The sequence below is a fragment of the Camelina sativa genome, chromosome 11 (genome assembly GCF_000633955.1).
Source record: "Camelina sativa cultivar DH55 chromosome 11, Cs, whole genome shotgun sequence".
NCBI classification, from domain to species: domain Eukaryota; kingdom Viridiplantae; phylum Streptophyta; class Magnoliopsida; order Brassicales; family Brassicaceae; genus Camelina; species Camelina sativa.
In genome coordinates this window covers 37,362,506-37,376,337 of record NC_025695.1, presented here as the reverse complement: position 1 = coordinate 37,376,337, position 13,832 = coordinate 37,362,506, and the positions used below count along the sequence as shown (strand labels likewise).

Below are 13,832 nucleotides of genomic sequence, written 5' to 3'. Positions count from 1 at the left end.
GAGAGTGTGGCAGCTGCTTTAGCCGCAAATTAATGCTCATAGCAAAACAGACATACATATGCTATTGTTCTTTATATCATTATATGTTTGTTCTTTAAAAATATGTTGTGAAACCAAAGTTGGACGAACAAATTTTTCTTCATAACTTAGGGGCTATTATTAGAGAGGTGATTCCTAAATCCATATGAAATTGTAAATTCCAAAAATCAAAACACATGGATTTTGAAATAACATGTTTTTTCCTTGGATTTGAATCATTCTATTTTACACTTTCAAATCCATTCAAATCTATTTAAAACATAATGTGGATTTAGAAATCCAAAAACAAATCATTAAAACCATGATTTTGGAGAATTTGATGGGATTTAGGAAATTTAGAATTTTGATAGATTTTAGGGAAGTTGATATGATTTTATGTAAAATTCTTTCAAATCCCACCTAAAATTATGAGATTTGGATTTCTGTATTTTTAACTAAACAAATCCTCTTAAATCTTCCAGAATCCTAAAAATCATTACAATCCAAATTCACAAAATTGTTTTGAATAACAGTGGATTTTAAAGTAGATTTTTAAATCATCAGTTCAATAACAGTGAATTTTAATAGACTTTTTAAAATCCATGATTGAATAACATAGGATTTGTAAATTTCACACAAATCACTTAAAATGTCAAGTTGAATACACCCCCTAAATAAATAATATGAGATTTTAACAAGTATTTATAAACCATAGAACCAATAAAACATAATTTTGTTAAATATTTCAAAATCAATGATTAGTGTGGCGTTCGCTCAATTTAACCAGCGAATGTAACAAAACCCTGAAAGCTCCTAATAGGCGATGACGATGAGTCGGCCATTGCCACTCACTGATGACTCGTGGTGGATATAACGGTCATCATAATCATGATCAGAACTCACAAAACTATAACTAAAATGTTTATATAAAAAATAGTCATTTGCACAAACTGCTTCTAATATCAGACTGAAAAGCACGTACAAGATAAGACCTTAAAAAAAAAAACAGCAACGTACCAACCAAGACCAGCTTCAACTTCGATTCAGAGATTAGGAATACATATATTATACATCACTTTGAGCTTAAGAATTGCCTATTGCTACATTTCTATCCACAGTTTTTAATCCGGAAATATTACAACACACAACTGAGTTGCCTCTAATTTGGGCACAATCGCTAGTTTTCCATACCCGCATCTGGAAGCGGAGAATCGTGAGCCAGTGACTGCAGAGGAGAGAAACAAAATGAGTGAGTTTAATTAGCATCTGCCTCAAATTTCGTCTATACCTACTATGATAAATCTGATTTAAGCTCTTACCTGCTCTTGTGAGCGGAAATACATGAAAGGTGTGTAGTTGAGGAAGTTGGAGACTCTTGATGTGTATATATCAGCATACCTGAAACCATTTTTGAGGGAAATGTAACTGAGGGTAAAATGCGAGCTTGGTTTTGAGTTTACAAGTTGCTCAGAAATGCAGAGAAGAGGAATATATACTTTTCGATTTGTCTCATCAAGTGGCTTTTATCCCACAAACCGGCCCGTGAGAGGAAGCCCCACCTGGAAAACAGCCCAAGAATTATAGGTCAGACAGATCCTTTTCTACGTTTCCCGAGTCACGTAACTACGATTTGTTTTGCCATTGTTTTTCTACCTTTCGTTGAAGAGCTCGCCGTCTGATTCCAGCATTAGACCAATCTTGTCATCTAGTCTTTGCATTACAATAAGAAGCTTCTGCATGGTCTCTGTCAGTTCTTGATCATCCAAGTTGGTAGCAGCGAGTGTCTAGAATGAAAAGATAAAGGGTGAAAACCTTCCATCACGAAACTCTAATCTTATAGCTGAACATACTACCCACTGTATCTAACACAGGATATACAACATGAACTCTGAATCTTGTAAGGATATAAACAAACAAACCTGAGCAGGACGGCCTTTGCTTCGTCTTTGAAGAGCAAGCCGGAGCTGGTTAAATAGATCTCCAACAACCTCTTTTTGATTTATAAGCTCTATTAGCTCTTCTCGGTGACCACGACTGCCAATTAGAGCCTTATACTGTAAAGAAACAAGACCAAATCATTTATTTACTTTTCTATTACTTTAACGAATGAAAGGCAAAGCCCTCCAAGCTCTGTCATCTACTGATTGTAGTTCATAACAATTATCCAAACCTCTTCTTCCAGTTCACGGCAAATCAGTGCAGTTCGCCACCTGAGATGGACTTTGGATACACTGACATCAGTGTAGATGTGGTCACCAACATACAAAATCTCATCTCCATGAACGTTTAGTGAACTCTCTATCATTTGAGCACTTCCTCCCGAGTATAAACCTCCTAGGAGAGACAAGCAGTGAGAGAGAGAGAATAAAAAGTTCCAGAATTTCTACACAGCAAAATTATCTACTTGCATTTAGAAGAAACAATTAGAAATAACCTGTTTCAGCCTTGAAGCATGGACGCATCAAACCCTCTCCAGTCACAACCTCGTACAGAGGGTGTGACATCTGGAAGAACTCTGGCTTCCTAGCAGAAACTATAACCTACGTAGAAACATGAATGTAAAAGCAGTAAGGTCTAATAATGCAAACTAGTCTCTGGAAAAGCAACTGCTTTACAACTTAAATGCAGAAACAAATTTGTGTTTGCTCACCATGTCAAAAAGATCTCGCCAGTCCATGTCATTGGGAAGGAATTTGTTAAATGAGTGCTTCATCATTTTGTCTGTGTAGTGATAATCCGAGTTTGTGATAAGCAAGAGCTTTTTACCAGCCTATGAGCGAACAGGACGATATTAACAACTGAAACCATCATGATTATATATCTTGTGTGAAAACTGAAACATTACCTCCTTTTGATCTAAAAGAGCTAAAGGTAATTCTGGGTCTGGCTCTACAAATAGTTCTGGCTTGGACATGATCTCACTCTGCAAAGAAACTGTCAGTCACGATGGGCTTGAGAAAACTGATTTTTAAGAAAATGAGTACAGGATGGACAAACTATCAACCTTGAGTTGTCCTTCAACATGTGCTCTGAATAGAGCTTTTGCAACAGCCTGAAAACATCAATTAGAAGAGATAAAGAATACGCAAACCTTTCAGTTTAATGAAATTAGGTGCTATGAAACACAAAACCTTGTAAAGTCCTTTATAATCAAGCGTGCCAAGATCTGCCGAAATACATCCATCATCCAATCTATCCANTTAAAAGCAGTAAGGTCTAATAATGCAAACTAGTCTCTGGAAAAGCAACTGCTTTACAACTTAAATGCAGAAACAAATTTGTGTTTGCTCACCATGTCAAAAAGATCTCGCCAGTCCATGTCATTGGGAAGGAATTTGTTAAATGAGTGCTTCATCATTTTGTCTGTGTAGTGATAATCCGAGTTTGTGATAAGCAAGAGCTTTTTACCAGCCTATGAGCGAACAGGACGATATTAACAACTGAAACCATCATGATTATATATCTTGTGTGAAAACTGAAACATTACCTCCTTTTGATCTAAAAGAGCTAAAGGTAATTCTGGGTCTGGCTCTACAAATAGTTCTGGCTTGGACATGATCTCACTCTGCAAAGAAACTGTCAGTCACGATGGGCTTGAGAAAACTGATTTTTAAGAAAATGAGTACAGGATGGACAAACTATCAACCTTGAGTTGTCCTTCAACATGTGCTCTGAATAGAGCTTTTGCAACAGCCTGAAAACATCAATTAGAAGAGATAAAGAATACGCAAACCTTTCAGTTTAATGAAATTAGGTGCTATGAAACACAAAACCTTGTAAAGTCCTTTATAATCAAGCGTGCCAAGATCTGCCGAAATACATCCATCATCCAATCTATCCACCATCTGAAATAGTTTGAATTATAATTACTCAGCAGAAACCTGTGAGGAAAGTTTTGCAAAAAGACATTCTTGGCGGTGAAGAAGCATTGAGAAACGAATCTGAATATATATGCGATTTAAAAATTATGTCCACAATTAAGTGCGAGTTATTCAGCAACCATTTCTTGTAAGAAAAGAACGTACCTGTGCATAAGCCAGAGCCTCTGAAACAGAAAAAAATGTATTGAGAAACTCCCATCGATTCTGGTTCCGCAGGTCAACTAACTCCCTTCCATAGATCTCACTTTCATACAAACAAAGACAATAAGAGAATGAGACTTCCTTCAAATAAAGAACAAGGACTCTGAAACTGTCGTTTTTTATATTTCACGTTACCAACGGTGTTAAAAAGCCAAATATACCTGACAGCTTTATTTGATAACATCTTTGTACCGTGCATGGCTCTCTTCACATACCCAAATCTATCGGCCTTGACTAAATTACCTTTCTCTTTGTCAATCATGAGACCCCTGATAACCTATAATAAGAGAAGACATATTTTGGTCTCAGTACAGAGAGAATACTACAATGTAGAACCTTTCAACTATCACCAGAATAAACACATCACCAGTTCCGGATCAAAAGCAAGTCCATCAACAGGGAAACCCATGCTCTTTAGATTTTCCATGCAATAGTCATAAGCCTTTCCTTCCCAAGCCTAAACAAGACCATAAACTGGCGTCAGTTGCGAGTTTCTTTTCTAAATTACATCTTTCCTACTTATGAATAATTAAAAAAAGAACTCACCATGACATTGTAGTGCATCAAAGTATAATCCATATCATATCCAATTGCACTAATGGACCGTAGATTCAAGGTACGACTACAAAATATACCACGAGGAGAGTGTTGCGCAGAGAAAGGACCCTACAATATCAAGCATAAAAGTTTTGAGACGCCAGAAAGCAGACACAAAGAACTCGGTACATTTATGTCTTTAGAAACAACAGTGCTCCTCAAACTCCAAATACATTATAAGGATTAGATAACGAACTTGGATACCCAACTCTCTAATCAGGTTTTCAGCGGCTTGAGCCTCTGCTCTCGCTACCTCCTCAATTGGACCTTCCAATGTAGCTTGCCCATCTCCTACATGGATACATCATGAGACTGCTTAACAGAAAAATGTAAGCTTTTTTACTCGTACAACGTGACAGCCACAACAAAGGTTAGACCTTTTTTAGCTCTTATTCATCTCAATAAACAAACATCAACCAGAATCAAGTTCCCTAACTAAAGACCAAATCTTTAATCAAACATTTCACAAAAAACCCAAACTGAATTTTGTATACCAAAGGACTGAAGTGGGTCAAGTTTGAGGTTCAAATCTCCCTTAGTGCTCTGACCCAGGTAGTCAACTTCATACTTGGACGAAGTAGTAACCGAGAACACGTCGTCACCAACAGCCACGCGTCCACCGTCAGCTCCGGCGGCTCTGCAACTAACCATCCTTCTAGTAGATCTCCTCTTGTTACTTCTCCTGAAATCAGACAATTCCGCAGCAGGACAAGAAGGAAACTTCATCTTCGTTGCCATACCTCTCCACAGAAGCATTTTGTCGAACACTTGATCGGCACATAGATTCATTCTCGTCGTGCCTCCTCGTTTCACTTTTGGTGTACTGTGAAGGGATGAGAGTTGGGGAACGTTAACTGAGAAATTAGGCATCTCCTACACTCAAGAAAAACGACAGAACATCGACGTTTGAATTCGTAAAATGGCGTGATGTTTTTAACTTCTAGAAGAAGAGATAGGAGATGTTGATCCTCTCGGATAAAAAGGACACGACACAATCCAAATTTGGTATCACAATCTATTCGCATTAATAGCGCAGATATTTTTTTTTTTTTTTTTTTTTAAAANAAAAAAGTTATATGAGCCAACTAGAAGTAAATTTGTTTACAAACAAAACATCATGCATGCAGAGATGTACGTGTTTAGGCCCGACTGGTTTAACCTCAACGTTTGCGATTACGTTTACGGGAGATTGTGGAAGCAGTGGTTGCGGTTTCAAGCGTTACTAAGCGTTTTGAATGACTGGTTTAGCGTTTTAAAATGGTACGTTTGCAAGAGTTTACGACTGGTTGACCAGTGGGTGCATTAGACGTTAAAACATAATAAATATAATATATAATTATATAAATGTTTAAAAATACTAAAAATTTTGTTAAACTTGATTTATAATTAAAATTCATTAAGAAAATACTATAATAATTATTTAAAAAACAAATAAATTTCATATTGAAATATTTATTACCTTATGCATTTGGCTTTTTACCAAAACTTTAATCAAGTAATTTGATAAATGACAAAACATATGTTTTAGATCGTAGATCTTCTTTTTAAATCTCACACACTCAATAAGTTCTGTGGGTCAGTAGTTGCATCGGTAGTAATGATCAAACGAGAGTTGAAAAGAATCGTGATTTGTTTTTATATTTTTCAAAAAATAATCTTATTTTTTAAAATTCCTGATGAAATGTTATATTTATTTATATTTTTTGAACATATTTGCGATGTGCCACTAAATTTACATCAAGTTTTCTGGGTTATTGTTAATTGAAATCTTATTTTCTTCAAATTGTTTATTTTTTAATATTCTCAATCGTACTCGTACTTCATTTTCTGCAATCCTTAATGAATATAATAGTTATATAAAAAATATTTCATTATCATTGATTTGTTTCAAGTTTAAAAAAAAAAAAACCAACTGCAATCGTCCGCAACCGCAAACACTTCCGGGAAGCAGCTTTTGGAATTCAGTGGTTTGGAGCAATTGTGAGCGATTTGGAGCAATTGGGAGCGGTTTGAGTGATTGGTACCGATCGCTAGCAACCGCTACCACCCGCAAACGCAGCATTTGCGGGTGGTAGCGGGAGAACCAGTCAGGCCCTTAGCATGCCTCAAATCCGCATTTAGATTTGCATTTCGTGAAATTAGAGATAGCGCCTGTCAATCCAATTTAATGCCTTGTGTATTTCAATAATAGAACCAAAGTATTTATACATGTGGTTGTTCCTAAAAAGATAAAAATGAATCATAGTAAAGATATTCATAGCTGTGACCTCGTCGTATCACAACCTTAATATCAAGAGTAAAAACAAAATTTGAACAAGAGAACAAGACTTCATTTTGGGCAATTGATATTGCCTCTTTTTGGCTTTTATATTTCGTAGATAAGGAAACGAATACAAAGTAATGGAGAGTTCACTACTCCTACAAAACAAGGAATCACGAAAAATTGGGAAATGGATCCTAACAAATAGGAAGACCAATTCCAATTATTTGCAGAACAGATAAAGCAGATTTGGTGTACTTGGAAAACCATATTCTTTAAGAGATTTGGAGAGCTTGGAAAACCAATATCGAGGCGCCTGTTTGAGCCCGTAAAGAGACTTGTGATTTATCATCAGTACGAAAACTCGGATGAAACTGAATGAAAACTTCCGCTTCTAATTCACCATGTAAGAAAGCATTATGAACGTCCATTTGGTGTACTTCCCAATCCCGAGCCACCGCAACCTCCAAGAAAGAACGCACAATAGTCATCTTACAAACAGGGGCAAACATTTTCGTGTAGTCAAGCCCCTCGGTTTGGTTGTTACCGAGAACCACTAACCGTGCCTTGTAACGCTCAAGAGTACCGTCAGACCGATATTTTAAAGTAAATACCCATTTACAGCCAAGAGCTTTCTTACCCGGAGGTAACTTTTCAGTCGTCCATGTGCCTTGCTGTTCAAGAGTCGTGATCTCACCACACACAACTTCTCTCCAATTCGCATCTTCCATAGCTTCAGCACATGTTTTAGGGATCACACCCGACGTGATCGCAGCGAGAAAAGGTCGATGATGATCTGAAAAATTGGAGCAGTCAACATATGAATCAATAGGGTACCAACAAGTGTCCACAAAATCACTGTCAGACTCCATATGAGTCGTATTTGTCACATATCCATGAAGTCGCGTAGACTTAAATTTTTGGCGACATCTTTTCCCCATAGGTTCATGTGTATCATCAGGAGAAGAGACTAAGACATCAGAAGACTTAGCCATACCATCAACAGGTAATGGCTCCAAACAAGGAGGAAGTAGGAGACAACAGACTCTCCAGTGAAAATATCCGAGGTTCCACCGGAGGAGGCACTGTAGAAGGAGTAACTTATGCCATAGGGGAAAGAAGAGGTTCTGTAGCAAGAGGAGTCGCAGCAGACAAGTCCAAAATATGAGACGGAACCAAATCCAAATCGAGAAACTCATCATCATCAATAATAGGAGTCAGCATAGTTTTATCTGGTTCAGAAGGAGGATCCAAGCGAGCATAAGCAAATGGAAACTCATTCTCGAGGAAGACGACATCCTGAGAAATTGAAACAACACCGGTTTCAAGGTTGTACACCTTCCAACCCTTCTTCCTGAAAGAGTGACCAAGGAACACTGGTCGGTTACTTCGAGAAGCAAATTTATCACCGCCAAGCTTCTGATTATGAACATAACATAGACAACCAAAAATACGAACATGGTTCATAGGTGGTGATCGCGAATAAAGCACCTCAAATGGAGTCTTCCCATGAAGCACCGTCGTTGGCGTTCGGTTGATTAAATATCCTGCTATAAGAAAACAAAACTACAAAACTCAACAAGAATATGAGCTTGAAAACGCAAAGCTCGGGCTACATTAAGGATGTGACGATGTTTACGCTCCACCCGTCCATTTTGTTGGGGAGTTCCAATGCAAGAAGTTTCATAGAATCCCCTTCCCTCTAAAAAAACCCACTAAGGCTTATAAATTCAGACCCATTATCACTTCAAACCGTCTTTCCACCAAAGAGATGAAATCACATAGTAGAAGCAGTTTGGGACTTAGTTGGCATCAAATATATCTAGACTGCACGAGAGAAGTCGTCAACAATTGTTAAGAAAAACCGGGATCCACAAATTGTCGTTGTCCGATAAGGACCCCATAAATCACAATAAACCAACTCAAAAACTTTAGAAGTTTTATTAATGCTCAAAGGAAAAGAGTCATGTTGCACGAATACAAACTTCGCATGTTTTTTAATCAAAACTACTACTACTAGAATTTGATAAAGACAACATCTCCATAGTCGTAGAAGAAGGATGTCCTAAGCTACAGTGCCACAGCTCCTTAGGTTGTTTCTCCAAAACTTGTGTCGATGCTGCATCAGCCATCCCTCTAAAGAAATATAACCCATTTTGCTGTTCACCGGCGCCAATCACCGTTTGTGTGATGCGGTCCTGAATAATACAAAGCCGATTAGATATCTGGAAATTACATCTCCATTCTCGAGTCAACTGAGAAACCGAGATAAGGTGACAATGTAAGCAATCTACAAAAAACACATTCAGCAAACTGAGATGAGAGCCCAGAGAGACTGTCCCTCGTTTAGTCGAGACCGTAAACCGGCCTTCAGGCAATTTTATAAACATAGGAGCCATATCACAAACATCCATTAGAAAATCAATGCTTCCCGTCATGTGATTAGAAGCTCGAGTGTCAATAATCCAACACTCAATAAAAAACTTACCAGAGAGAGGATCATGAGTACCAACATTCCTTGCATTAAGCATATCTTTCAATTTGATCCAATCTTGATCACTTAGACCGCTGAAACCAACACGATCAGCGTCGGTAATATTTGTATATCCGAGAGATGTTGGCGTCGACGTCACAACATGATGAACATGTGTTGGTTCGGCAGTCTTGGGAGGAACAACAGAGACACGATGATCACTGCTTGATGCACCCAAACCGCCTTGTGAACCCGTAGGAGGTTTGGTACATGGTATGTCGCCCCACCACCAAGGATAACTGATTTTTCGAAAGCAATTATCATCCAAATGACCTTTTCTTCCACAACTTGTACACATGGCTGAAGGATCTCTTAGTGGAGGACATGAGTAAGAAAGGGGAGCCACACAAATCGCAAAACTTGCTCCCTCATTCTGTTCTTCCATAATCTACCAGCCCTCTTAGATTCTTCATCTTGAGAAACAACTTGGTATGCCTCATCTAGAGTTAGAAGTGGATCACGCAATAAAAGAGAAGATTTTACCACACCAAATACACTTTCATCAAGACCCATTAGAAATTGATGTAAATTATCTTCTTCATGTTCCCTTGCAATTTCCTCAGCCGTTTTCGCACGTTGAAAATCAGCAAGGCTTGTTCATAATTTTGTAAGTCTCCCATAGTAAGCTTCCACCGTAGAACCTTTTTGTTGACAATTGGCCAACTCAGTCTTCAATCGTTGTACCCTTTGGACATTCTTCACCGAGAATCGCTTGTGAAAATGAGTCCATAAGTCAGAAGCAATTTCATGATACGTTAGTGAGCTACTTAAATCTGAAGCTACGGTTTGTCACATCCAAGACACCACCATAGCATTATTAGCCCACCAATCCTCAAGGTCATCAGACTCATCATCGGGTTTGGGAATGGATCCATCCGCAAAACCAAACTTTTTCCTTGCCCTCAAAGCAAGCCGCAGATTCATAGCCCACTCATCATAGTTACGTCCACGAAGTTGTGGTGTGAAATCACAGATCTGGGGTTATCACCAGCCGAGAGATCATATGGATCGATTCTACGTCTTGTAGACTCAAGACGAGCCAACCTTAGTAACCGAAATCATCGTCGAACCAACCTTAGTAGCAGATTGATCGTCCGTCATAGTTTCAAGAGAGATATACCGATAGAATAATCGAGTATACCAAGGTCAAACGAAAAGATAGGAAAAAAATGGAAGATTGAAGATACCATGTCAAAAACCCTAAAATGTATAAAAGGTTTTGTTATTCATAATGTTGCACAAAGTATGCCTTATATACGAGTTACAATATTGATCTAGGTACGTTAACATAAATAACCAAACTATACGACCACTATATATTATTTACATAGTAGAGCCCTGGCTCATAATAGATAAAGAACTATTAGATACCCACAAATCTAAAGTGATCTAAAAAATAAAGATCCTTAAAAGAACGAGAAAGACAAACAAGAATTTGCTAAGCATGACGACTGAACCTTTTCTTGCTATGTAAAAAGCCAAAAGTAATTTACGTGAAGTCGAATTCAGCAATTTACAAGAAAGTGGAGATGAAAGAAAAAAGTATGTTTGCTAAGTCAAAGTCGTCGAATTGGGAAAGACATACTGTTTTGACCTACAAAATAAGATTTTGATATGGACTCATCTAACAACATGTATAATAAACGAGTATAAAAAGGCTGGTCCATTTAAGTTTTTTTTTTTTTGACTCAACAACAACTTTCATTCACCAAACTTCAAGATACACATGGTTTGTCTACCAATACAAGTTGTTTTACCCAATTTGACACTATCGAATACAACTTAGGGTTATGATTCTCCAAAGAAAAAGACTCCTTTGCTACCCGATCCGCCACTCTGTTGCCTTCTCTCCGAGTGTGAACCACTTTGATCTCATGAAATAAAGGGAGCATTTCTCTTATATCCTGAAGTGTCGGTGCAAAGGCTGGCCAACATTCTTCGTTGTTCAATAAATTTGTCACTGCCAACGAATCAGTCTCAAAAATGATTTTCTTATAGTTTAGCCGAGACATTGTAGCCATTGCCCACCGCATTGTTCTACCTCCAAAGGTGATCTTACTTTTCTTAGTGCTTGTGCTCCCATCCATTTAACCTCTTCAAATTCATTTCGAAGCACCAATCCCATTCCACATCGTGAATCCTCATCATTCCAGGCACCATCAGAGTTGCACTTGTACCATTCCGATGGTGGTGGTTTCCATTTTCCCATGGGATTTACTGGCTGGGAGGGTGAATTTCTTCTCGTTTCCTCTTGTTCCTTCCTCTGTTTCCATTCTACCGCATCCGTCATGGCCTTTCTAACTGTTTCCAAAGCATTGAAATCCTGACCTTTGAAAACAAAGTCATTTCGGAATTTTCAGATTCTCCAAAGCAGCCATGGGATAAGCATTTGATGCTCCTCACTATGAGGACTAGTAGAGCTGATATTCAGAACATGATACATATTTGAGTAGATAGAGTCACCCCAGTTTCCAGTGGGAGGAGCCGGTATTGGAGAGAGAGCCCACACCTGTCTGACGTAAGTACATTGAAATAACAGATGATTAACGGTCTCTTCCTGGTTCGAACATCTTGAGCAGTGATTTTCCTTGGATAGATGCCTATAGGATAAATTATGCGCTACTGATAGACAATTGGTGAGGTATCTCCATAGAAACTGTTGAACTTTGGGACTAGCATCAGATTGCCACACTTGACTTATGAGAGGGTTTAGGCTAGGCTGGGTTACCTCTTGAGGCAATTTCTGAGCTTTGATAACTTGCGTGAGAACCCAATACCCAGATTTCACTGTGTAATTCCCTATTCTCGCATAGTCCCAAGTGTAACAATCCTTCCTGTTTCTTCCAACCGATCTTATATCCTCAATTAAGTTTCTATCCTTCTCCAATAGAGCTGTGTCCAGGATATCACGTCTCCAATATTTCCCATTCTCCTGAATTAGATTTTTCACCTTAATAAGAGACGCAATGGAAGGATATAGCCCTGGTGGTACTGGAAGTACAACTTGTAAGCTTCTAACCGGTTTTGATTGAAGCCATGGATCTTGCGAGATATCAATAAAATGACCATTACCCACTATAGCTCGGACACCTTGCCTTAGTAATTCTTGCGCTTGATGAATACTTCTCCAAGCAAACGAAGGCCTAAATCCTAGCTTGGCCAGTAAAGGAGTAGTGTTATTAAAGTACCGGCTCTTAAAGACTCTTGCCATCAAACTCTCAGGACGAGTGAGCATTCGTCATAACTGTTTCCCCAAAAGGGCTATATTAAAGTCCACCCTCCCTCTTTGGCTTGCTTAATTGGTCCCATGCCTTCCGATGCATCCCTTTTGCATCCTTCTTATTTTTCCACCAAAATCCGCCATTACCGAAGTCAATTGCTGACAAGTTTTGCCTTAGGCAGCTGGAAACATGACATGGTATGAGTAGGGAGAGCCATTGCCACAGCCTTTAGATGAACCTCTTTCCCTCGAGGCGAAAGAAAATTGTTCTGCCACCTGACACTTTCTGGTGAAGACGCTCCTTCAAATAATTTAAAGATGTAATTTTAGAGCTTCGAAGCGCTTCAGGGAGGCCTAAATAGAACCCCTCCCCTCCTTCTTCACTGATTCCTGTTAGCTGTTTAATTTGCTCTCGTCTATCAGAAGAAATCCGCCTCCCAAAATAAATGCTTGACTTCTGGAAGTTGATTCTCTGACCAGAAGCCACACTATACTCCTCCACTGTACTCATAAGGTAGGTATTGTAGCTCCTCATTCTTCTCCTGACAGTAGAAGATGCTGTCATCGGCAAACAGAAGATGGGATACATGAGGTGCACCTCGTGCAACTTTTAGGCCAGTGATCTTCCCCTTCTTTTCACCTTGCTGTAGCATTCAGACAAGCATCTCAGAGCGCTACACAAACAAATATGGAGATAATGGGTCGCGTTGCCTCAAACCACGAGTGGGGATAATTTCTCCATAAGGGGTTCCATTAACTAGGACCTGATAGTTGACTGTTCCTACACAACTCATAATCAGGCTGATCCACGCATCTGAGAAGCCTAGGAACCTCAAGGAATCTTCAAGAAAGGACCATTCCACTATGTCGAAAGCCTTGGACATGTCCGTCTTTACCGCAATGAACTCCTCCGAACATTTATTTTTTGACTCGAGAGCATGAATCAGTTCATATGCTACAAGAATGTTATCGGTTTTGAGCCTTCCTTGGATGAAAGCTGCCTGAGTTTCAGAAACCACCCGTGGGAGCACTTTCTTCAACCGATTGGCCATTACCTTAGCAATAATCTTATAGACCACATTACTTAGACTTATTTGCCGAACCATTCTGAGCCCGTTTCAG

General features: G+C 38.8%; 1 protein-coding gene across 1 annotated transcript; it reads right to left on the bottom strand.

The window, feature by feature from the left end:
• Positions 964-5,676, bottom strand: LOC104725381 (5'-nucleotidase domain-containing protein 4-like). The gene is made up of 17 exons (XM_010444044.2): positions 5,192-5,676; positions 4,894-4,988; positions 4,647-4,766; positions 4,468-4,557; positions 4,262-4,377; positions 4,044-4,143; positions 3,792-3,863; positions 3,665-3,712; positions 3,506-3,583; positions 3,311-3,430; positions 2,453-2,558; positions 2,189-2,352; positions 1,938-2,072; positions 1,672-1,802; positions 1,515-1,577; positions 1,338-1,416; positions 964-1,243 (listed from the first exon to the last, which is right to left on the bottom strand). Exons 1-17 carry the CDS (start codon positions 5,565-5,567, stop codon positions 1,196-1,198), a joined length of 1,941 nt encoding a protein of 646 aa, XP_010442346.1. The 5' UTR covers positions 5,568-5,676; the 3' UTR covers positions 964-1,195.

What these genes read in the sequence shown, in the direction of transcription:
- LOC104725381 (XM_010444044.2), bottom strand. Translation starts at nt 5,567, where the DNA reads ATGCCTAATTTCTCAGTTAACGTTCCCCAACTCTCATCCCTTCACAGT. An exon ending in TTATCAAATAAAGCTGTCAG is followed by an intron (nt 4,144 to 4,261) that starts GTATATTTGGCT and finishes TTTGTATGAAAG; the next exon opens with TGAGATCTATGGAAGGGAGT. An exon ending in GCAAAGGCCGTCCTGCTCAG is followed by an intron (nt 1,803 to 1,937) that starts GTTTGTTTGTTT and finishes TTTTCATTCTAG; the next exon opens with ACACTCGCTGCTACCAACTT.